General features: G+C 38.8%; 2 protein-coding genes across 3 annotated transcripts; both read right to left on the reverse strand.

Moving 5' to 3' along the window:
- Window positions 1–872: 872 nt before the first annotated feature.
- Window positions 873–17,942, reverse strand: SMPDL3A (sphingomyelin phosphodiesterase acid like 3A). Of its 2 annotated transcripts, none has more exons than XM_032339658.1 (8): window positions 17,677–17,942; window positions 12,047–12,260; window positions 10,725–10,869; window positions 6,102–6,198; window positions 5,188–5,357; window positions 4,544–4,724; window positions 3,102–3,226; window positions 873–1,507 (listed from the first exon to the last, which is right to left on the reverse strand). In XM_032339658.1, the coding sequence occupies exons 1-8, from the start codon at window positions 17,786–17,788 to the stop codon at window positions 1,190–1,192; spliced, it is 1,362 nt and encodes a 453-aa protein (XP_032195549.1). In that variant the 5' UTR covers window positions 17,789–17,942; the 3' UTR covers window positions 873–1,189. The 2 variants fall into 2 exon arrangements, with proteins under 2 accessions (XP_032195549.1, XP_032195550.1); XM_032339659.1 differs by lacking the exon at window positions 17,677–17,942 and adding an exon at window positions 17,266–17,442.
- Window positions 17,943–21,505: 3,563 nt separating this feature from the next.
- Window positions 21,506–25,837, reverse strand: FABP7 (fatty acid binding protein 7). Its single transcript, XM_032339660.1, has 4 exons — window positions 25,433–25,837; window positions 24,776–24,948; window positions 24,000–24,101; window positions 21,506–21,876 (listed from the first exon to the last, which is right to left on the reverse strand). Exons 1-4 carry the CDS (start codon window positions 25,503–25,505, stop codon window positions 21,826–21,828), a joined length of 399 nt encoding a protein of 132 aa, XP_032195551.1. The 5' UTR covers window positions 25,506–25,837; the 3' UTR covers window positions 21,506–21,825.
- Window positions 25,838–26,047: the final 210 nt, after the last annotated feature.

The raw sequence follows: 26,047 nt of genomic DNA on the forward strand, positions 1-26,047 counted from the left end.
TTCCCTGAGAAATATTAATACCTTTCAATGCTTTTCGACCATAATTTGCTGTGAGGCCCTGGACGAGGATCTCGGCCTTATGCTAGTACTGCAGTTACAAGAAGCACAGCTTGTGACATTCTCTTCCTTAAAAGTTAGCATTACTAAAAAGGACTCCCCTTCCTTCACTGAGTAAACACTGCTAAGCATCTCCTCTCCTGTGGTGGTTCACAGGTCCCATGATGGCTCAAATGAGACCTTGGGGTTTTCTCAACCGCAGACCACGTATGGAAACAATGTTAGCCTCAGTTTACACATGAGGTTTAAACAGCTTAAACCCCAGTTTACACAGGAGTTTTTAAGAGTGAATTAAAGAAAATTTTCTGGGGTACCTGGGTGTGTCAGTGTGTTAAGCCTCTGCCTTTGGCGGAGGGCATGATCTCAGGGTCCAGGGATCGAGCCCCGCATTGGGCTCTCTGCTTGGCAGGGAGCCTACTTCACCCCTTCTCTCTGCCTGCCTCTCTGCCTACTTGTGATCTCTCTCTTTCTGTCAAATAAATAAATAAATAAAATCTTTTTTAAAAAGTAAGAAATTTTTCCTATTAAAAATAATTCACCACGGAAAAAAAATAAAAGAAGATGAAATCAGAGAAGGAGACAAACCGTAGGAGACTTTTAATTATAGGAAACAAACTGGGGTTGCTGGAGGGGAGGGAGATGGGGGGATGGGGTAACTGGGTGATGGGCATTAAGCAGGACACATGATGTAATGAGCCCTGGGTATTACGTAAGACTGATGAATCAGTGACCTCTACCTCTGAAACCAATAATACATTATACGTTAACTACATTTAAATAAAACTATATATATAAAAAATAAAAACAATTCATCATACTTGAGGAGAAATCATTTGTTTTATTGTATAAATGACCATTTCAAAAGTGTACAAGAGTTTAAATTAGATATATAAACTGGAAGATAAGGTATTCAGGTCCAGACAGCATTCTAGAAATGGGCAGTTCAATTACATTAGATATAATAAAGATTTAGAATGTTAAAAATATCAACATTTGAGGATTATAAAAAAGAAAGCAAAGGTAGGAATTCTGCTCACCCACTCAGTAACACACAAAGAATTATGTAACAATTTCCACACACTGATCTCAGAAACAGAACATTACATTTTCTATGAACACAAACAATGAAATATTAGGAATGGTACTTAATATAAAGTTGTTTGAGGCAATCTATATAGGAACTATGATCAAGACTCAAAATTGCACAAATTTGATAGGCCTTACATTTCCCATCACAAATGACACTGCTGTCATAACTCACAAAGAAGTAATTGTAGTATTTTAGAAACTGCTCATTGCCCGGGACTGCAAATTGTTTAGCTAATCCATACAAACTTTTTGGCTGCAAATCTTCAATGCTGTAGGTCTGAGTCAGCACATATTCCAGCTTCCAATCGGATTCTCCCTTTAGATTTGCCTCTGTCAGGTTCAAATAATACTGCAACATATCCTATATCAAAAACAGTCACAAAGCTTGGTTCATTCTTTGGCATATAAAGTACTGCACAGCAAGAAGAGTCCTTATTTGGATTTATATGACATTCTTAATTTAAAGTTGCAGCCAGTTAAAAATAGTGAGAATTGGTTTTGTTAAAAAAAAAACCCAATAGAAAAATCTGTATTACATTTTTTTAATCGAAAATGAAGGAACATAATAGAAAATAGTCTAAACTATACAGAAAGATGTACAAAATAAAAAGCTTTGATTCACACACCTCAGAAGTAACCACTGCTAGTAAAATCACTGTACGTAAATCAGTGATGTTCTGAGACAGCTTGTATCAGCTCACAGAGCCAGTGATCAAATTTTCAACAATCTTGCAAGTTAACTGACATCACTTTGGCAGCTTTAAATTGGCCATGATGGGAGTATCTATATCATGGAAATTGGCACTATAAACTAAAGTGTCTTTTTCCCCCAATGGACAACTGTTAAACATTTATCAGCACCAGTCTATGTGTGTTGTTCTAGACTTTATGTGCAAAACAAATATAAATATTTAGAATATATATACCCATTTACTATCTTTTTGGCTTTTTCAAAAAATGAAGTTATACAATGCACTGTTTTGCACTTTTAAAAATAATTCAGTGCTGTATCATGGCAACTTTTCATGTCAGTATATATATGTGTGTATACGTGTGTGTGTCTGATGCTCAGATCCATAAAAAGGAAACTAATAGTTGTAAAAATAATTCAGTCAACTGTTTTACTTCCTCATTTAATCTAGTGTTTATGAATTAAATCACGCTTCCCCTGCCCTTCTTCCTTCATAAAAACACATTCTACAGAATAAAAGAGCTACCTCCCATTAAACTTACCTAGAAAAAAATGTATTTACATCAACAGAGACTTTAAACTGAAAATTTCTTTTCAAATTAAATTAATTAAAAGGGACCGTACTCATAAGCAAAATACCCAGACTTTTGAGGCTAAATTGATCTAAAACATTTTCGTGTACAAGCTCCAGAGAACTTTTGTCTCAAAAATAAGTGTCCAGCTCAATTTATTTTCTCTACAAAAAAAATTTGCCCACAGGTATCGAGTGCTTACTATAAACCAAGCATTTTTCTAAGTGCTTTACATGTATTCATTCACGTAACCCTCGCAGCGACTCTGTGAGGTCAGTCAGACTTAGTTTAAGCCTCCTTTTACAGAGGAATGGACTGGGGACAAGGAAGTTAGGTAGAACAACTCTTGAGATTAAGGTTTCAGAATCTACAGTTACCTGCACAGCTGTGTTTTAGAGAAGAGTAATTAGTAACAAATGGGGCTTAGTGCAAAGCTTCAATATGTATCCAAGTCCACAACTCAGACCCTACCCAGTGTGCTAAAGGAATGTGAAGTCTTCAGGAGGACAGAAACCACCTCCCAAAAGGTGACATCCTATACCCATACTTAGCAAGTGCTGATAAGCCAAATACAAAAAAGAAGACATCACAAGATTTCAAGATAGAAACTACATAGTTAAACTGAAAACATTCAGCTAAACTAATGAAAACTGTACAAAGACAAGCATAGTTCTAAAATTGTGCCAACTCACCAATAATTTATAATCTTGAGGATCATACTGAAATAGTCTGACGCCGGGATTGTTGGTCTGTTTTTGCAAAACACTCTTGACTGGGGTAACAGCAGGAGCCACAAACAAGGAATTTATTGGACTTCCTGGATAAGACATATTTACATTAGCGTTTTTTTAAATTGATTTTAACTTTATTAAAAATATGAACAAATTCAAGATTAAGACATTAACAGATGAAACAGTCAAATGACATATGATCCTTGATGAATCCGGACTTGAAACAACTATAAAAAGACACTTGAGAAAATAGAGGAATCTTTATTCTGATATGGTATTAGATGATTATTGTTGATCTTGTTAGGTAAGTCAGTCATATTATGATTATATAAGCTAGTCACATATTTTAGCAATGCAGATAGAAGAACATAGGGCTAAAATAGATCTAATGTTTGAGATTCACTTTCAAATACTTGAGGAAAAGAAAAAAATTAAAAAATGAATAGGTAAAGCAAATGTGGCAAAATCTTGATAGTGTTAAATATAAGTGATGGTACATGGGGGTTGTTTTATTATTTTCTGCTATTGGGTATATTTGAAATTTTTCATAATAACAAAACCCAAGTATTACAAATACACACACACAGATACAAAACTAGTTTGTTCTATACATCTATCTAGAACAAAAACCAATAATGACACATAAGAATCTGATTAGTGTCACCATGTTTCTAATACATAGTTATTATAGGACTAAATTTCTGAGTAAAAAAGCTATCAAATGCTGAAAACTGGTCATTTTTTTTAACCAAGTTTATTCATTGTAGACAAAAGAGGTAATGTATTTCAAAAACATTCCCCAATTGCTGGCTCACTATTCTAAAATCAGAACTCTTATTTTGTTAACGCCCAATTTCCTCTTCTTGTGAGGAAATCATCTTTAAAAATAGGTCATCATTGTTTGTTTAACGCTCAATCTTCTATTTTTTCTTCTTCTTCTTTTAATCCTGAGTAGACGACAATGTTGATTTACACTTAAAATTAAGTATTTGATATATTTTAAACCAATGGTAGATTGTATTTTGTTAATTAAATTCTGAGAAATAAAACAAGTCATATCAAAAGAGACTTGGGTCTAGGAGGTAAATAATGAACAGCAGTATTTCTCCAAACTTGAGGATCTAAAAGAAAAGTGGAGTAAGCTGAGGGTTTCAGAGACTTTTTTGTTGACAGCTATCAAATGATGGTGGCCCCATGGGACAAATAGGGAGAAACACAATTGCAGGTCTAAATATAAATTAGACACTTGACTTATAAGCATAGAAGATAATTCAGAAAAATCTATTGCTGGCAGGTTGACTTAGTGAAACTTTTAATATGCTGGATCAGTTCAGATTACCAGCTAGCCACTGCTCTGCTCTAGCATCTTGGACTAGGGAGATGCAAACAGAATATCATATTACCTTTTTCATCAGAGAGAACCATCATGCTATCTCTGTGAGTGTGTCCATAAAATTGTCCTACAATGACACTGCTGTATTTTCTAAAAATATTTATCAATTTCTCATTATGGAATTCTCTCATTGCTGTGGTTCTGCTTGAATAGGGCAGATAACCCACCGGAATATGTGCTATGATGTACACCTGGAAATAGAAACACAAGGATGACCAATGAGAATCTTTTTGCACACTTACCACAACCAACTAACATTTGGATACCCAAGACTGAAATTATATTAATTAAAAATTAAAAAGCTAATATCCCATCTCTACCTCTCCTATCACCAAAAAAGATGAAATTATAAAACTATCAATATCATATTAATATCATTTAAACTACACTGTTGATGATATTTGGTAACTGTGACCTTGGTCACAATTTTTTTAAATAAAAAAACAGGTATCAATCCTCAAAGCATTAAAAGCAAAGCAAAACAAAACAAAACAAAACAAAAATACAACAGAGTGAATTAAACCATAAGGTATTTCATGTGAAAACATCTTCAAATTTTAATACTTTTACTAATACCTGACTCCACTCAAGTTAATAAATACACACATTTAGCCCCTTTTTATCCCCTGATAGATTTTGGTGTCTGGGATCTACCTTCTCTTTATTTTGCTGAGAAGTGCTCAGTATACTCTCTAGCCATTCAAACTGATTTGCTGGGTCCGTTTCATTCAGAGTCATGATATTTGGGCCGTAGTACAAGTTTGTGTTTAGACTGATGATCCTAAGGTTCAGGTTAGGTGATACTTTCTGTGTATAAAAACCACCTATAAAAAGAAATTTAAGACACACTCTAGAAAAACACACACAGAGATTCACAGTGACTATGAAGGCAAATTCTTAATTATGGTTTACAAGCCAGTTGGAAAGGTTATACTTATTTGTAATCATTTAGTTTGTACGTACACAGGCTGTCATTAAATAAGAATCAGGTCTAACACTTACTGAGAACCTACTGTGTGCCAGGTCCAGCGGCAGCCCTTCCACATACTGAGCTAATCACAACAGGTGTATCCAATAGTCAGATGAAATGCTAATAAAGTGTTTGGGCACTAGGCAACCAGGTTCCGAATTTTTGAAAAGAAATCTTAGTGCGTCAACTTCTACTTCTGCATGTTTGGGGAGTTAAGATGAGAGCGTGAAATACAAAATGCAAAAATGGGAACCCATTTTGACCTTGCCAGAGACTGCTATGGAAGAGATGTCAGAGAAACCAGAGCTGCTACAGTCTCCGGAGTGGGGGAGACTCATACCCACGATCTGGTGGTGACAACACCCAAGGGGCTGCTGCAATGGTACTTTAAAACCTAGCCCCTGACCTTGGACCTGCTCTCTTTGCCCCAGATCCACTCACCATCCCTGCCTCTCCTCGGCTTTCAAAGATGACTTACGGCCTCCAGAAATCTGGGCATATCCAGAACGACTACACCCGTGTGAACATTAAAGATCTTAGCCTAAACAACACGAATAAAAATAGAGATGAAACAGGGATGAATACATCTTTCACTTACCTTTCCTTAAAGTATGAAGAGCTTCTTCATCTAACCAGGGTTTCCAGAGGTCTGCTACTGCATTGTACACCTTGCTGGTGACTACAGGTAGTTGATCCTGCCCACAAGCAATATAACCCACCATTGAAACTTTAAAGAGACATGGTTAACTAATTTTAGCATTACATGAGCACATACTACTATGTTAGACATCAGGAGACACAAGGATGAATATGAGATAGATTTGCTCTTTCAGGAATTTGAATTTATAACATAAGGAGATATATATATATATATGTGTATATATATATATACATATATATATATAAAACCAATCACCTATAAGACAATGTGACAATGTGCAGGTGCTACCACAAAGGTTCTAGGAGGGTAGAGACATGAATAATTGAGTCTGGCCCATAGCGTCAGGGCGGAAAGTGAAGAGAGCATACAAACCAGGCTGAGTTGAAAAGAAAGGGCATCAAAGCAAAGACAATGACCCAGATGCCAGCACACACAGTGTTATATACAGAGAAAAGCACTTGTGCTGGTTGGCCAGTATATAGGATGGATGTGGGAATGAGCTCATCAAAGAGACCCAGAGGCAGGTTTGAGCCCGAACACGCAGGGCCTGGTATAATACGCTAATAGAATGGAGGAAATGTCATGATTTTAGAACTAAACCAAGTCCTCTGAAATGCTCACCCCAGTATAAAACTTCTGAACTTCTTGAATGAAAATTTATAAACACATGCTTTTGATTTGAAGAAGTCTCTTTATAGCAACAGGTTTTGATTTTTTAGACAACATGTATTTAAAACATTTTTTATTATCTAAGTATTTTTATCATCCCAATTTATCATATTATAGTAAGAATCTTTATGGTGACATAAGCTTTAAGGAAGGGGGAAAAAACCTTAAACTTTAAGAAAGTACATACTGAATAAAAATACACAAATCATGTGTGAAATTTCGTAAGTATTCCTATTTTTTGTTTTAAAAAATTGCACTAATAAACTGAAGCCATTTTTCTACTCTCCTCATATTCTTCTGCATATTGGTGATATGGGCTTATTTCTTAAAGGAGTTTCCTGTCAGCATTAGTTAAAATGCTTAGTTATTTTTCAGGTGACATCCAAGGCACATTAATTCCTAATACATATCCCTCATACATGATGAAAATATAATTACATTGAGGAAATGTAATATCCAAATGACTTGTTCTAACTAGAATTAACTATCCTAAGTATATTTTCAATCAGAATTATCTGTCTGAAAAATCACACGAAGACTTACAGGTCAATCTGGATTTTGATTAAAAATTGGTTATCATTATCAACATCAAAAACCTAAAAGGGTTAGCCATTGATGTTAGCCATGCCAACATACCAGTATGGTCATGTATAATCTTAAAATTATGTAAGATCACACTAGACTCTCCTCTCAACTTTAGATGTGAGAAATATGAGCACCAGAGAAGTTAGATGATTCATCCAGGGACAGCTGGTCAGTTCCAGAGTTCGGTCTAAATCCCAGGTCTTTCCACCATCACTCCTATGTCCAATTATCTATTGTACCATGCCATCATCTCAATCCTCTTTGGCTGTGACATGAGCACTGCCGAGAAACGAGGTATAATGAGAAGTGACTCACCTATAAGTTTGTTGGCACCAGCCTTGCCAGTGTAGGAGTAAATGAGGACCCTGGCCCAGACTGCCTCCTTGGGTGGTGACTGGAAGGAATCCCCAGGCTGCCCACGCTAATATCTACTGCTGATGTAATGGGTGGGGAGGTGCACCTGTATGTGTATGCTTATGTAACTATGTTTGTGTGCATGTTTATGAGATTATAATAGAGAAATAATACTTAACAAATTATTTGCTTGATTTGTTACTAACATAATTCACCAGAATTCGACCTCAGCTCTCCATCTGTAGAAGAATTTGTTGTGGGAATTTGTTGAGAACTTGTTATATTTGCATATTACATTTGACATTTCGGAAATTGGGGAGGAAGGGTGGAAGTAGAATAATAGAAAGGAGATTTTCAGATATAAAATTATAAGCTAGAATGGGAAAAAAACTAACTCTTTAAGGTATACAGGCTGCCCAATACACCCTAGCTATACATGTAGTAGGATAGATATATTTTAGAATTTGGATATCATCTATAGCTTTGAATTATTACAGGATTTGACTTCACAAAAAGAAGATGAAACAAATCCCCAAAGGAGTTAGGAAAGATGGATCCCATGTCACTGCTTACTTTTGTAATAACTACCACTCCACTTACTGAGGGCTTAGTATGTGCCAGGTAGGAAGCTATGGACTTTTCATGTATTATCACTATTCTCACAAAAACTCTCCAGGGCAGGTATTCTTGCTCCTATTTACAAATTAGTGACTTATAGGTCAAGGACATTAAGTGAATTATCCAAGTTGGTCAAGCTATTAGGAGCAGAGCACCATAGGGTTTATATTCCAGTGACTATAACTCTAAATCCCACATGTTCTCCACTACACCAATCTGCCTGTCACCTAAAGCATATAAAAACAAGGTGCTTGGGACATCTGGTGGCTCAGTCAGTTAGGCAGCTAACTCTTGTTTTCAGCTCAGGTCATGATCTTGGGGTCCTGTGACTGAGCCCCACATCGGGCTCTGAGCTCAGCGGGGAGTCTGCTTCAAGATTCTCTCTCTCCCCCTGTCCCTCCCCCTCTCACTCACTCTCTCTTTCTCTCTCTCAAATACATAAATAAATAAATAAATAAATAAATAAATAGATCTATCTTTTAGGACATTCCCAAGCCTCTGCCCTGTGTGGTCTAACATCTCAGCAGTAACAAAGTTGACCACCGGCTTACATGGATGACTCACAAAGACTAATGTACTTATTGTTCGTCTCAAGCCTGGAGGCCAGTGTCAAGAAGTTTCTCGAAACTTAAGCTCATCCTAGAGTACAGCTTTTCAAAATCACGGCGCTTAGGTGATCAAACCCCTCATGAAGCATTCTTTTAAAATGAGATGGAAAAGATATTCTAAGCAAGGAGATACATCTAGACAAAGGGAGGTAGGGGAAAAAAATACCACATTCAGGAATACTGAGCCTGTGAATCCAGCAAGAACAAGGGATATATGAAAGGATGTTAGTCTAATTGAACACCAAAGACGCGGGATGTGGGCTCTACCACCAAGGGATTCTGAGCATGTGAACAAGCAATACGACATTTCTGGGCCTCTGTCTTTCTCGTCTATAAAATGAAGAGTTGATCTAGACCAAGGGCCAGCAAACATTTCCTACAAAGGGCCAAATAATAAATATTTTAAGCTTATGGGCCATACATTCTTTGCAGCCACAATTTTACTCTGCTGTTCTAGTGCAAAATAAAAAAATCAGCCACAAGCAATACAGAAAGAAGAGCCATGGCTGTGTTATGATAAAATTTCATTAAAAAAAACAAGGTGCAGGCCCAGATTGGACCATAGGTCACAGTTTGCCAAGCCCTCAGCTAAAAAACAATCTCTGAGATCTCTTGAATCTGTGTAATTCTAAGATTCTACACTGCTCTGTTCTAACAGGACCCTGTAGGCAAGGCCCAACATCCCACAGTTATCTACAGGCTGCTTAGCAAACAGCCACTCTAATAGATTGAGACCTGGGCTTATCAGGAGGCAAATATTCTGAACATAATCTCTATCTTGAATCATATCTTAATTAGATAAACTGGACTTGAACAGGAACCTCCTCTTTGGTACTTACGATAGTTTGCTATATTTATCTGTTTGTTTTTTTAAGATTTTTTAGTTATCTATTTGAGAAAAACAGAGATTCGGAGAGAGAGCCTGAGCAGGGAGGAGAGGGAGAAGCAGACTCACACTGACCAGGGTTCATGACAAGAGGCTTAATCCCAGGACTCTGGGATCATGACCTGAGCCTAATGCAGACGATTAACCAAATGAGCCACCCAACCACCCCTACGCTTTTGTTTTTAATCATAATCTAACATAGATCAGAGTGTGGAGAACTTTGTATACGTGATAGAAATTCTGCAAGATGTAAACATTTGTCAATATTAAAATTCTTTGCTAACCTTATCATGGAAATGTGAATGAACAACAAAATTATTCAAAAGAAAGTAGAAATTAAAGAAGAATATGAAGGAAAACAAAAATCAAACTAAGGCAATTTGCTTCCAAAACTCACTATGGATGTAACTCTTTTTATGGATTATTAAGAATCACTTTGAAGTCTCTAAAGCACTTGTCTTACCTTCTTCAATAGTCATTAACAGCACACTCCACCATGAGTCTCAATCCCATGGCTTACCACCAGCTAGTTATTGTTATAGCTTTGACACTCCCGATTGGAAAAACCCTTTAAACACTTTTGGAAGTTGGGGGCACCTGGGTGGCTCAGTGGGTTGGGCGTCTGCTTTCAGCTCAGGCTATGATTCCAGGCTCCTGGGATGGAGCCCCACATCAGGATCTCCGCTCAGCTGGGAGCCTGCTTCTCCCACTTCTCCCTGCTTGTGCTTGCTCTTGCTATCTCTGTCACTATCTCTGACTCTGTCTCTCTCTCTCTCTCTCAAATAAATCGATAAAATATTTAAAAAAAACCACACTTTTGAAAGTTGAAATCAAATTTACCTGTGGCCAATAGTCATGATTACCCAGTGCAGGGAACACCTGGAGATTTGGAAAGACAGTCCGGATGGTGTTTGTCATATTAGCAATCACATCTATGACTTTATCTGTTGAGAGTTCATACACTGGAACATGAGGTGGGCTATCCCTGAAAAGGAGACAGAATCGTAGAGAACAAAATCAATATCTAAACTTTTTTTTTTTTTTTTTTTAAGATTTATTTGTTTATTTTAGAGAAGGAGTATGGGGAGGGGGAGGGGTAGAAGGTGAGGATCCAAGCAGGGAGAGGGGCAGAGGGGGAAGGGGAGAAAGAACCCTCGAGCACACCCCCTGCCCAGTGTGGAGTCTGGTGTGGGGCTCTATTCCAGAACCTTTAGATCATGACCTGAGCTGAAATCCAGAGTCTGCTGCTTAACCAACTGACCACCCAGGCACCCCAAGAACAAAATCAATTTCTATAAAAAGTCACTAGATTTATGCATGATGCCTTGTTACCCTGAAGGTGAACCGCACACCTTCCACAACAAAACAACAGATGACTGCTGAAGAGTTGATCAGCTATTCTTCATTTACCTTTCTCCCACAGGGAGTTCTATTTTTAAAAATCTGTGTAATACAAATACAAAGCCTATTATTCTGCCTGACTGAATATGAGAATATGCCTTTATGAGAGGCAAGTATTTTAGCAACTAAAAGCACAGATTCCAGAGCTAAAATGCCTGGGTTTGCCACTTACTAGCTATGTGCACTTGAACAAGTTACTTAGAAGCTCAGCCTACATTTCTTCATCTATAAAATCAGAATAACAATAATATAAATTGTAAAGATTAAGTGAATTATAATGTATAAATTAGTTAAATAACACCATGGTTATTATTGCTGGCACAGGAAATATAGATCTCATCACTCTGTCATGACAGATAGAATTAATTAATTATACTACCAGAAGATGATATTTACAAAATTGCTAGAACAGGTTAACTCCCATTGTAGTCTTTTGTTTTTGATTATTTAATCAAGACCTATTATCACATTAAAAACACCTCAAAACACTGATATAAGTGTTCTGTCTGTGAAGTCATCTCTTAGCTAACACCAACATTTTTCTAGAGCCTGTATTCTAAAAAAAATTAAAGTTCTGAGACTTCTAAAATCTTCCTTATCTCTAATAATCTAATGATTAATTGGACATAGTATTTTTAAAACCCAAATAATTCTTAACTTAAAGCCCAGTTAATCTTTATAGGAATTCAGCATTCTAATGAAGCTTAGGACACTGTAGGTAAATATTGAATAACTAATGGTATATATATATAATCACTTACCCTGTCCATATCATGAAAGATGCTTCTTGTCCGGAATTTTTAATAAAATCAAATGCCGACAAAATGAGGTGATACGGAGAATCACACAGAACATCTCCAAAAGGGCCAGGATTGGAGGCATTGGCGCCTTTAGATGAAGCACACACTTTTGTGTGGTCATCTGTGATGTGGTAAGTAGGGTCTAAGTGCAAGTCAGTCACATGCCAAAACTGTCCTGTTGATTAGAAAATAAATGGTGTTAAATCTACTTGTGTTTAGGAATTCCCGTCAAAATATTTACAGAAAAACTAGAGACAGTCCTCCCTGGGATGGAGGAAGGCCTTAACGATTGAAATATTCATTTGCCCTGAAGGTAAATACAACACTTCCCTGTCAGAAGATAAGGATTCCAAAGACAGTAGGAAGAATTTACCAAAATTTACTACTTACACGTGTCAGCACTCAAGAGCTCAGGAACAGCATGACTACCAAACAAAGACTACATAACAAACATAAGTTGCATAATGAAATATAGGGAGAGATCCTTCCAGGAGGTCACTAATAATATATATCCTGTCTTAATAGTATGTTTCTTTCCTTGCAGAATTTAAGGTTTTAGAAATTATTTATGTTCTTCTTGTGGAAAAACTGACATAGAACCATGATGTGGTCTGTTAGGGTTCCACAGTGAAGAGATTGCAGAATGAGGAACTAAATCTCACTCCTACTTTCTTGAAAATCCTTGCCTCTCAACATTAGTGGAAAAAGAATATAACATTTTAATACTAGCTTTAAACCAAAAGTAGGGATTGCCAGAAGCCCTAAAAGGGTACTAAATACAGGAACATCTCCTAATGTACGCTTGTACCAAATGTTAGTGATATTAAGGAAAGCATTTGTTAAAGAGGATGAAACCTCAGGGAGAAACCGAGAACCCACCTGAGAGCAGGGGAAAGATTCTTTAATTTCCATTAAAGGAAACAGTAGTACAAATAATCACAGAAGTACCACTCTTTATTAAGCATTTGTGCCGGGCCTTATAATAAGGAAACTAAATACACTATGTCATTTTGTTCTCAAAATTTGAAGTGGGAATCACTATTCTCGTTTTAGAGTTGAGAAATGAATGCTGGGTTAATTAGGAAATTTGTTCAGGTATACACAGCTAATAAAAGGCAGAGTCAAAATCTGAACCCCATTTTGAAAGGTTCTCCAGTTTGCTTATACCTCATTTACATATATAGTCTATGATTTTGCTGCCTTCTCATTTGTAGTCAATAAATTATTTTAATATTGAGGCTTTTTCACACTTTCAACTTTGAGTTCACTCTGATGATGACTAAGTTGTCTCAGAGAGACATCGGATGTGACATAGCAGCAGATCCTACAGCAGAAACGTGGAGCAAACAAGTAGAAGGTGAACTTTCATCTGTCTGGACGAAGATGACAAAGACTGAGTATGGATGTGAGCAAACACCTGAAAAGAACCCAAAGCTGGAATAATAGAGCAAAAAACTGCAAACAGTTAACTTGTTACGGTGGAAAAGGTAAGTTATATTTGGGTTGTTTTTTTCTTTTTTTTTTTTTTATTTTTAAAGATTTTTATTTATTTATTTGACAGAGAGAGATCACAAGTAGGCAGAGAGGCAGGCAGAGAGAGAGGAGGAAGCAGGCTCCCTGCTGAGCAGAGAGCCCGATGTGGGACTCGATCCCAGGACTCTGAGATCATGACCTGAGCCGAAGGCAGCGGCTTAACCCACTGAGCCACCCAGGCGCCCCAGGGTTGTTTTTTTCTCCACAACATTGTTACAATTTTGTGATATATTTAAGTTGACAGCTAAGAAGTGGTAGACAAAAGAGCCAGAAGAAAGTAGACATAAAGCAGTCTTTATGATCAGTTACTTGGTATTCTGTTCCCGTTTGAAAACCTTTGCCAAGAGTGATTTATTTTATTCTTTAGTGCAGAAAAATACTCCAACTTTCATTTTTAGCTTAGACATACTTTAGCCAGCACACAAAGCAGCATTGGCAAGCAGCTCAGAATCATCCTGGAGTCTGTCCTTCTTGGCGTTTAAATATACAGTACATCTTATTTTTATGCAAACATTTTTTTAATTGCTTGCAGAATGTTAAGGTACAATAAACTGCACACAGAACAGTATAGTGTTGCGGTTAAGAGTGGGGACTCCAAAGTGAGACTACCATGACTTTCAATCCATGCTCCAGGGGCGCCTGAGCAGCACAGTTGGGTGAGCTCCCACCTCTTGGTTTTGGCTAAGGTTCTGATCTCAGAGTCACGAGATCGAGCCCCACATGGAGCTCCATGCTCAGCACAAAGTCTACTAAAGTCTCTCTTTCCCTCTCCCCCTGCCCCTCCTCACCCTGCTCTTTGCCTTTCTCTCAAATAGACTTTAAAAACCAATCAGTCAATCCAAGCTCCACTTACTAATCTAACAGTGTGATCTTGACTTGTTTTCTCTGCAAAATGGGAAGAATATCACTGCCTCCTGTATGAGAGTTAAGTGATTTAGTAGAAATAAAGTTCTTAGAAGATACCTGGCATCTAGGTAACTAAACTTGATGTTAGTTATACTGTTATTAATTGACCCCAAGCTTGAACTTGAGATTGAACCTCCTCATTTCCAAGTAAGAGTTGGAATTTATCAAGTACTTACTGTAAGTGTCATACTGTTTTTTTTTTAATGCTTTACATGCATTAACTCATCATTATTTCCAATTTACAGGTAAGGAATTGCAGCACACAAAGATTAATTCAAGTCACGTGTGTCAGACACAACAGAGTTGAGACAGAGATTCAGGAAATCTAACTCCAGTTTCCATGCTGCTCTTAACCACTGCACTACTTTTGTCTCTTGTGTGTGCTCACCTTCAAATGTCCTTCTGTCCCACTTGCCTCATGTAAAGTAGATGACAACACCTACATGAGGTAATGTGATGATGAAGATACACGAGATAATATATTAAAATTTTATAAACCCAAACTGGAAACATGTTAAGAACACATCTCTAGTACCTAGATTCATGGATCGTTTGCAGCTAGAAGATGTCTGACCTATAGTGGGCCCTCAATAAACATTCTTTAATTAGGCACAGGCAGGTTTCAGGATTTCCTCAAGATCACCCGGTGACTCAGTAATGAAAGCTGAACCAGAACAAGTCTCTCCAGACTTCCAGTCGAGTGCTCTTTCCACTACATTGCATTGCCAGATCCAGATAAGTGAGGGGGTAATTATTTAGATGCACTGAAGAAAGTCTTTAAATAGAAGCCAAGAGAACTCTGCCAGGTTCTTAACCTGGGATTTATGAATAATGAACCTCTGGAGTCCTCACCTCCCACCTCTAGTGAAATTAGAGATAAAGTACTCTGTGTGTGTGTGTGTGTGTGTGTGTGTGTGTGTCTAAGGCCACAAACCTGGCCTGTGGCAGAGCCCACACTCCACTACAGATTCTCTGGTTGGCAGTCCCAAGTTCTTTTCACTCCACGATGATTTTTCTCTTATTCTGCAGATAATATTTAACAAGATTTCCATAAATGTATGTGTATATGCTTGTGTGTGTTCTCAATATATATAGATAAGTGCTCAAAACGATACAAAAAAAAAACCCTTATAATTTATCTAAAAACATTCTAAGTTATCCTAAAGAACCTAGTAAACCATAATTCAGATATTTGGACATATGGTTATTGTTTCAAATAGGTATTCTTGTTTGCTTGCTTATAATGTCAGTTCCTACCAAATTATTTCTGCAGGCTCTGACCTACTAATTCTTTTTTTTTTTTTTTTTAAGATTTTATGTATTTATTTGACACCGAGAGAGAGAATGAGAGACAGAGAACATGAGCAGGGGGAGCAGCAGGCAGAGGGAGAGGGAGAAACAAGCTTGCCACAGAGCAGGAAACCTGGTGCAGGACCTGATCCCAGGACCCTAGGATCATTACCTGAACCAAAGGCAGACATTTAATCTACTGAGCCACCCTGGTGCCCCTAATTCTAAAGAGTTGTAGACAAACACACTCAGGTAAGGTCTCCCTGGGTGTTGTCCTCTGACCCCTAGGGCTTGACATGACTGGGAATTTACACACAACACACATCAAACAAGCAGAGGCCTGTCATGGTGTGTGTTGCAAAGGAAGCAATTTGGGATGTGGTCAGGAGGAGAGAGTCACATCAAATAGAAAACAAGTAAAATAATATAACCCGTGAAACTGCTGAGTCAACACGTCTGCAGGTCTTTAAACCCACTTACTCCATCTCTACCCACACCCTAAGTGACTCAGCCCCTTAGCTTCCCTATCAAAACAGAGAAGTGTAAGTGAAGATTCCCGACACATCAGAAAGCTGTCACTGAGACCCTCTGCTATCAGATTGCTAAAGCTAAACAGTAAATTTGCCATTTAAATTACAACAGTAAATGTCCCACGCAACCTGGGACATTTTATCTCAAAATCCTAAACAGTTCCATAATTAAAGAAAAACAACTAGCCTTAATAAAAAGCAGCAACCAGTGTGCGTAAGTATTTTGGGACAATTTCTTGTTATGACTGACAACTGGGAAACCAGATTCACAGTTCCTGCTCTCAACTGCCTGACAGCTGAGTCATGAGAACTTGGCTCTTGGACAAAGAGGAGGTGTGTTTTCAGAGCATTTTCAAAGTCGTGTGAGACAGCGAGAGCCTCAGAGAAGCGAGGTTTCAGCACCAAACACTGCAGAGTTTCAGAGACAGCTATGCCCAAAATACAGAACAGAACTCCACCTATCAAAATTTCCTCCCTCTAACAAAGCCATTCTTTTCCAAGAGAGTCAGGGAGGGAGGCAGGGGGTTCCTTGATCTTTGAAACTGAAAGCTCAAAAGGCATCCTAAAACCTAAAATTCGTTAAACAGTTTGTTGAGCCCCAATTCTCAGAGTTTCGTATTCCATAGGTCTGGAGTGGGCTAGAAACCTGCCTTTCCGGCAAATTTAAGTAACGCTGATGCTGCTGGTCCCGCACCACACTTTGAGAACCACCAAGGCAAAAGCTACTACCTTAAAGTGTTAAGAATGAGTACAATTGGTCCCACCTACAGAGAACCCAGGGGCATTCAGGTAAAGTGATAGGAAGGTTCCAGGAGTTCTAACACAGACTAAGAGGTGGGTAACATCGGGACCGTGATGGTCCTCCGCTGTTGGAGTGGGAAGAAAAGGCCACCAAACCCGGCGAGCAGGACAGAAGACTACCTGAGTCCCACTGAAATGTGCATCCCCGTGGGGAAGAGCAAACTCCGCAGCTCCCCTTGTTCTGGGCAGATTCGGGCCCTCTGGGAACGCGGGACTCGCAGCTTCTAGCTTCTGTTTTCCTTGAGACACGCGGAGATCTCCTTTCTCCGAGGACGCCCGGAGGAGTCTGGCCTCCGCAACCCCTCGCCCCCTGCAGCGCCCCCACTGGCAGGGTGCTGACCCAGCCCGACCTTCCGCGGTCTCGTCCCGCAGTCACCGTCTCCTCCCAGCGCCCCGCGCGTCTGGGGCTCTACTCCCCACCGGCCCCGATCCGGGCGCACTGCTGCCCCCATGCACTTTTCACGAATTGCGCGGGAGCTTTAACTCTGCGCTCTCCCGCAACTCCCGGCGGGGAAAGGGTCGCGGACTCACCCACCGCCGGAGCGGGACTCGGGCTGCCACCGGGCGCCAGGGGCAGTCCGAGCCCGGGAAGGCAATGCGAGACGACCAGCAGGCAGCAGACAAGCGCGCCCAGCAGCGCCATCGCGGGTCAAGGCCGGGGATCCTGGGGCTGTCTGGCCCGGGGGTGGAGAGGAGGCAGGAGGATGAGGGTGTAGACGTCCAGCGGTCACGTGCGAGGGTAGATTCCGCAACGAGTGGGTTCGTTTGACCTTCTGCAACTGTCCGGCGATTATCTGCCCTCTTATGTGTTCGCGTCAGTGACTGGCGTAGGAAGGAATGTGCTTGGGTAAACCCCAAACAAATCATCTTTCCTAAATGGCACTGGCACCAAACGGATGGGGCTCCTTTCCGGAACACATGCAGAGAAACTTGAAGTAACCATAATTTGGAGTAGGTCATCAGAAATTTTGGATAGCGCAGTGGACTTCGAAGGGCGGTCCCTACACCAACAGCATCAGCACTAGCTGGGAATTTTCGTGGGAAATGAAAATTCCCAGGTCCCATACCAGATCAATAACATCGGAAACTCAGGAGGGAGGGTACGAGCTGTCCAGTAATTTGTGTTTTTAATAGCCCTCCAGGTGATGCTAAAGTGATGGTGATGTTTGAGAACACGGCCCAAAGACACTAGGTTTTAGGTTTTTGATTGTTTGGGGGGTTTTGTTTGCTCATTTACAACTGAGTTAGAACAATATCTCAGAACTGTGCTTTATGCGGCCCAGAGATGCAGGAAAGCATAAGTAGAGCCAGCTGATTTTACTCTTCCAAGAAATTTTTAAAAATACTTAGTCTGACAATGGAGCCAAGATCCCCAAACTACTTTGGGTTCTGTGTTCCTTCTTTTACCAGTTATGGTATGAGGATGCTGGCCTCTTTAAGATAAAAAGCATATAGCTTAAATTTGTAGGGCACGGAATTCCTTGGGGGGGGGGGGAATATATCCTGCAGAATGACTAACCTCATAAAAGAGGTTGTTACATGTGTTTGTTTCTCATCAGAGGAAATCTTATATGGTGTCCTGTGTAATTTACTGGAAAAGTGTCACATCAAAAGGGTTTTGAAATGCGAATCAAGGTGCCTCCATTTTGTTTCATGTATTGCCAGAGTGCTTAAGTCCTGCCTCAGTTTTAGGATAATTCAAAAGCCTTTCTAGAACCAAAATGCTTTCCAGTGGTGGACAGAATGGTCTTTGGAATTTCTCAGTCCACAACCTCAAAAGTATGGAGGAAGATGGGCAGGGGAAAAAATGGTGAACAGATGAGAGAGTATCTTTAAGGACAGTAAAATAACTTGTGCGTTTCTATCCAAAACATTTTCAAAGATAGGATTTTTTTTAAGTGAAAAAGTAGCAATTTTCAGTCTTCTCCATACCTCTTCCCCCCAGTTTCCAATAAGCTTTAGTGGAAGTGAATTGATTGTGAAACACTTCTTCAGTAAGTAAGCATAAAATACCACCTGCACATTATGAAACCTCAGAAATGCTTGAAATCCTAAAAAGACAATGAGTAGGAATATCATTCCTCCTTCTACTACCTCTGCTTTCTTTTGTTTTCCTTTATTCCTACTCTCTAAGAAGAGAAAAGCGCCAGTGCCTCAACATCTCTGGGTTTTCACCTTAACTTGGGACATGTTTTGACAAGTCCTCATGTTCCAGATGGAGGAATTGTTTGTTGTGAGGGTGTACATTCGGGTGAGAGAGAACACATATGACAGAGTGGAAGCTGCTGCTTACTCATCACCAGTGGTCCAAGTGTGGATTTCACAAGACAGCCTTTACTCAAGTTTGCAGACCTTGGGATTTCACAAATGTTTTTCCAGGGCCTGTTGGTCAAATTGCCTGTGGACTTGGTAATTTTCCCTTTTCTATTAACTATGTTAAAAACAAAAACAAAAAGGACAAACCAGAAAAGTTAGTACACTGGCAGATTACTGTAGGAGCTAGAATACTGCTTGAAGAAATACGATGTGCAACCACCCTGTAAACATTTGGGATGCAAAAGCACCTGTTAATTACCTTCCCAGAAAAATACATTTGGTCACAACTGTCACCCTTGTTCTTTGTCATTGTAATTGTAATTTTGTTCTCATTTAGGCCACCCAAAACCCTTCCCATTCTTCATTCTGTGAAACTCGTTGTTACGGAAATAAACGCCAGCAGGATGTTATTTGGCCTAATTATAATAAGCCAAAGTGGCCAAATCCCCATCCTAGGCCTTGTATCTTTAAGGATAGAGAGGCCAGAATCTATGCTTCTATTGGAGCTTAGGCTGTAATCACTAAGTGAAATCAGTCCTTCAACAGAAGCAAACATGAAGGTTGTCTGAACAATTCCAAGCAAACCCTTTCTCAGTGTTATGTTTCATGCTCCTAAAGACAAAGGTATGGGGTGCTGGGTAGATCAGTTGGTTTAGCATCTAGCCCTTCATCTCAGGATTGTGGGTTCAAACCCTGCATTGGGCTCCACTCTGGATCTGGATCCTACTGAAAAAAAGGGGGTGTGGGTAGACTCTGTAGTTTCAGGAATGGTCATCTTAGCCAGACAATCTTATCTTGGCATTTGGTAATAATTGTATTCAAATGTTAAATCCTATAGTTGCAATGTAGTTTTTTTCTACTCTTCATTATAGTAATTAAGGTAATCCAATAGTTAGATAATAGTATTATTATAGTGAATTTTGAAATTAAGTTTCAAATTTGAAACTTAATAAGTTTGAAATTAATTAATTTTGAAATTAAGTTTCCTCATGCTTATATCTGTAAATTAATTGGATCCTGAATTAATTTATAGAAATTTACTGAAATCAGCTGGCTGGTTGAATGAATATTGCATTTTTTTTCATGAAAAAAATATTTACCCTATTTTCCTCCCAGAGACTAACAGAGAAAAGATTTCTTTTCTGAAGGATTGGAGAACTAAAGTCTTGCTGCTTTTTTTTTTTTTTAAACCCCAGAAGAGATGTTATACTGAAATGTCAATTTTTGAGAAGAAATGAAGGGGGAAAGTCACAAGGTTTATAGTTCTCATGATTAATAATTAATCATGAGAACGTGGACGTGTAAACCTAAATTTCAATTTCCTCTTCAGTAAACTAAAAGTAATAATATCTGCCTTACCTGCTTCACATTGTTGGTATGGGGAAATGGCTAAAAAGCATTTTATAAATGATGAAATACAAAATAAAATTTGATTGTTTCTACTTACAAAGGCAAACCTTAGACAGTTACAAATAGATATTTACTTTCCCTTGTTTGACTCAGTTCTGACGACTCCCACAAACACCTGCCAGAAAGGGAATTTGAATGCTTTAACCTACACTCTATTTTAGCACTCTTACTGACTTAGTTGAGCTCAATGTACTTCTCTTTAGACACATCTTTATAATCCAGGATAAAATTCACTTTCTTTCCCTATTTACCTTCCAAGAAAAAAATGAGTTATCTGACATTTTATTTATGTGATATTTTGACTATATTTACCTTTAACTAAGATATTTTCATGTATATCATTTTGCTTCATCAGACAACCTGTTTCTAATAGCGGCCCAACCCACCATCACAAGGCTCCCTTGGGTTCTGGCCAAAAGAATTTAGTTGTCACAAATTCTATATGGCAGTCTCAACCAAAACTGTGGCATTTCCACTTGTCCCCAGGCTTCTGCTTATGTCTTTTTAATTAGTATTTTAAACAAAGCGCTAACTTTTTCAGTTTTACCTTACACAGTAAGAAAGGCTATTTTGTCTAAAACCTCCTAATGTCTAATTCCCCACCAGATTACTGATACTAAAAACAACGACAAAATTTCTCACGGGTGGAAGATTTTTATTCCAATTTGATTTGCATTCCAGTAGAAATTGTAAAACAAATTCACTTCTTTATTTTAAAAATGTGTCTTAAAAATTTTTAATGTGAATTATAAAACACGTTGAATTTGCAGATCAAAGTTGGGCTAGTTGCAGTAAAAAGTTTTAAAAACAAGTTTTTAAAGCACCATTTTCTACCTCCACATCAAAGATAACCTTCTAATTAGTGATTACCCATGCAGTAATAGCAGGATAATACTGAGTCTTGAGTAAACAGAAAAACTGTAGAGCTTTTCCAACCTCGTATCGGGAAACTTTCTATGCCTTCTCATAGTGGCGAACAGCAACCACATCACCAAAAGTCAGAGTCTGAAAGATGGAAAAGATAATCAAATCTTTATACAAGATATCGGTAGCTGAAATTCCTGAAGATTATCATATATATAATTTATGTGTTATGCAAAAGAATGTCATTTACAAACATTAAGTGCTGCATAAGCTTTTTATTTCTTAAATAAATTTCTTATTTACTTATGGAGTGAATAACACATATACATAGTTCATGTCTCTAAAAGGAAAATGAACTGAAACACTGAGATTAACTACATAGATTTAGGTCAAAAGAATTCCTTTTGCCTTAAATTATGAGGGTACTTGAAGCAAAATAGCTCTCTGCTTTGAAAGTGAATGGAATTTATAGTAGGTTTTCATAAAACATAAATTTTGAGGAATTTTTGGAAAATACAAATCATTTGGGCAAATGGTATTTGGAATGACCTGTTTCAAAGTTGTCAGGAAAAAGTAAAGGTACAAATGTTCTCATTGCTTTGGTCATCATATTGTAGCCCATGTGGACCTACATGGCTAAGTGGGTATGATATGGAACATGGACTTTTACATCAAATTAACTGGAAGAATTGCTCTAAAACCTCTTTACAAAACCTAGGGATTTTTTGTTTGTTTGTTTGTTTGTTTGTTTGTTTTTTAGGTTCATTATTTTCATGTGTTGACATGACTTTCAAGAATATAGCGTGCCCTTGTCATCCATTGCTTTCATCTCTTTTTAAATCACTCTTGCCTGATCAGTCATTCATGCCAAATCTGAGCTAGCCACTGTCCTGTATTCGGGGGGAATGGAGGTAAAAGCATAAAGGAGAATCTCAGATTGGATCTTTCATAAATAAGTCCTTCCTTTTGACGATCCGTGCAGAAATAAGTGGGCAAATATTCATTCACATAAAAGTAAAACCAATCTGTTCTCCATCTCACTTCCACCCATGAAAAGAAGTTATGAATAATGTAACCCTGTGTCTTAATCTAGAACAGCCCTGATTGCAGCAGTTAAGGAGAAAGAAAAAACAACAGTTAATTTCCTTAAATCGCAAAAACAAAACAAAACAAAAAACCCTTTTGTCTACTATCCTAGAAGGAATATATACAGCAATACCCACCCACCCACCCCCCAAAAAACCCAAATTATATATTTATTATTTCAATGTTATCAAGATACCATTACTCAGTTCACATCAAAGTTCCTGGATGTTAGATTAAGGCATAACATTTTCCCCAGTTTATGATGCTACTCCATCATTAGAGAAGTTTTATTTTATTTTATTTTATTTTACTTTACATCTTACAGGTTTTTACATGACTACCAATATTGAACAGGCACGTTTACAAGGCACGCATGCCTTGAAAGAAAGACAGGAAGGAAGTAACATCAAAATGATCCTCTAAAGAGAAACTATACTTTTCTGTTTTATCCTAAATTATTTGCACTGAACATAAGGAACTTTTATAAACTAAAATATAAAATGGTTAAAGACCTCTTATCTATTGCAGTAGCTGTAAAGTAATTTCTCTGATATTCAGCAAACTTGATACTCTTATAGTAATATCATTCCTTTTATATATTTCCATGAACATTTTTTAAAGCTTTTATTTATCTATTTATTTTAGAGAGAGAGAGAAAGAGAGAGGGAGAGAGCATGAGCAGGGTGGGGGAGGTAGGGGAAGGAGCAGAGGGAGAGGGAGGGAATCTCTAGCAGACTCAGTGCTGGGCACAGAGCCCTATATGAGCCTTGACCTCACAACCCTGAAATAATGGTCTGAACTGTAACCAAGAGTCAGACGCTTAACGGACTGAGCCACACAGATGTCCCCAAGAATGGTTTTATATTTAGATTTCATTTGAGATTTAGACATTCACAGTAATCCTATGCATTCTTTTGACACAGTTTTAGCTAAATCAATGGCAACTTTTTAAAAGTATACCGCATAGAATTTTTCTTTTTTTTTTTTCTATAACTAAAGAAGCGGAGCTGAAGATAGGCTTAGCTAGGACATTTCCATTTCCTCTATTTTACCCATGGTAAAAGAATCTTGCTGGAGACTTAATGTTATTAAAGAAGGGAAGGAGGGGGAAAGAGATGGGGAGCAGGGGCAGGCAGTGCCAAGCTAGAAGGAACAAAGGGTGACTCGTGATTACTCACCATAACCATTTTGCCGTCCTTAATTTCTCTAACAAAATTTGTTTCTTTGCCATCCCATTTCTGTACGTGAACAAGTTTGTCCCCATCCAGGCTAACAACAGACTGAGACCGACAAAACATGCGGAACATAGCAAAAGGTACAGATTAGATTTCTGATAGGAGAATCAAATGAAGTGGTTTTTTGAAGGAGATAAATGATTGAATAAATGAAAAGCAACTAATTACCATATTAGTATCATATCCTCTGTTGCCTCTAGAGTCACTATGTAAACTAATAACTCATACTTTGATTGAAATGTGTACATCTAAATGCAAACCCTTCATCTATCAGAAATGAAAATCCTGAACAAGTAGTCTCAGACCTGTCATTCTACTCTTTTAAACACAGCTTTAAGATGAGGCAAACTGTTTAGTCAAACTGAGGCGATCAGAGAGGTTAAGCAAAATGCAGCCTTTGTTTTAAATGAACACTGTTGCTTTTTGAATTTCAGAGATGAAAAGAAAAATGCGTAGTGAGAAATGGACTTGAGATTTGAGTTTCCGCCAGTACCCACGGTTCCCACGTAGATTTGAGATTTGAGCTATAGCCAGCACCCACCGTTCAGAACATAACATATGTGCACTAGAATGCAAAATTAACCCTGGTGTCCTCTCTGAATTGAAATACCGAGAGCATTCTCTTCTTCCCAACATCTCAAAAGGAGAACCAGTAGGAAGGAATCTCTCCTTTACTCCCTGCTCCCCACCCCCACTCCAGAGAAGGAGCCGCTCCTTACCTTACAGTTTCTGTCATCTGCAGTGGTTTCGTCAAACTCTTCGCCCAGATGGAAACTAATCTCTGTGTTCTTGAATGTGCTTTGAGTCCTGATCACCACTTTGTCTGCCTCCTGACTGATGATCACTGTTGGTTTAGTCACATTTCCCACCTGCCTAGTGGCAAAGCCCACACCTAAAGAAAGAAGCGATACAGTTAGCTGCAACTTCCAAGATAACTCACATCACAAGAATCTCTTTCCCATCGTGGAATCCAGGCCCTCAAGTGTAAGTTTCATTAGCCCATTAATCAGCCAATGCAACTACTGAGCTACTGAGCTAATTGGATGCACAAATGATAAGTGGATGCTGAAGAGAAAACAAAAAAGCACGGAAGCTTCACATCCTCCACGGACTACCAAATGCACTGTTTTTTTAGCCCCAGACAAGAAAGCAGAGACATGCTGCATTAAAAAATCCCTTCTGTGGGAAGGGAAATCTTCCCTTCCCACAGAAAAAAAATGGGAAAAAAAATCTTCTGTGGGAAATGCATAGTCTAGCATTGGATTATGACAACACAATCTGTCTTTGTCCCTCGCCAGTCTCATGGGTGAGGAAAAAAACAGGCACTACTGAAGCCGCACGTTAAGAGAAGAAGAGCACATCTTATTTTTACCTACCTAGAGCCTTCATGTACTCATCAAAGTTCTGGCTGTCCGTCAGCTTCCAGGTAGCACAGAAAGCCTCCACCATCCTTGCCCTTTCCCTTAGCTTTGGAAACAGGAAAGAGACAGGAGCAGACAGGAGCGGGGATCTCTGGATCTTACTGCCACTGCAACTCAGAAGACCCCTTCGCACCTCACTGCAGCTCCTGCCTTCTTATGGGGAAAAGAGGCAGGCAGAAAGCCAAGGATTTGAATTGCAAACACACCCTTCCAGTGTCCCCCTTTCCAGGAGGCTCTTGCTGGGCAGGGGATGTGGGGGGAAGGGAGGCTCAAGTGAGGTTCCAATCCGCTTTGTGATTGGCTCAGGCCACTGGGTTAGCGGAGTAGGGCGAGTGCCTCTCTATCCTCACCCTGCAGCCCTTCTGCTGAGAAAGCCCTGCAAGGATTCAGTGGGGGCTGGAGACAGGGGATGGGGGAAATGAGAGAGGGTCTTTCAGGTTCAGCTCGAAAACTTGGCAGAGGCAATTTCAGACTGTGCGGGAAGAAAAAGATGCACAATAGGACATTCAGATTGATTTCCGTTAATGGCAAAGCTGGTTACAAATGAGGACCCCCTTTAAAGAAAACCAC

Source organism: Mustela erminea, chromosome 4, assembly GCF_009829155.1.
Source record: "Mustela erminea isolate mMusErm1 chromosome 4, mMusErm1.Pri, whole genome shotgun sequence".
NCBI classification, from domain to species: domain Eukaryota; kingdom Metazoa; phylum Chordata; class Mammalia; order Carnivora; family Mustelidae; genus Mustela; species Mustela erminea.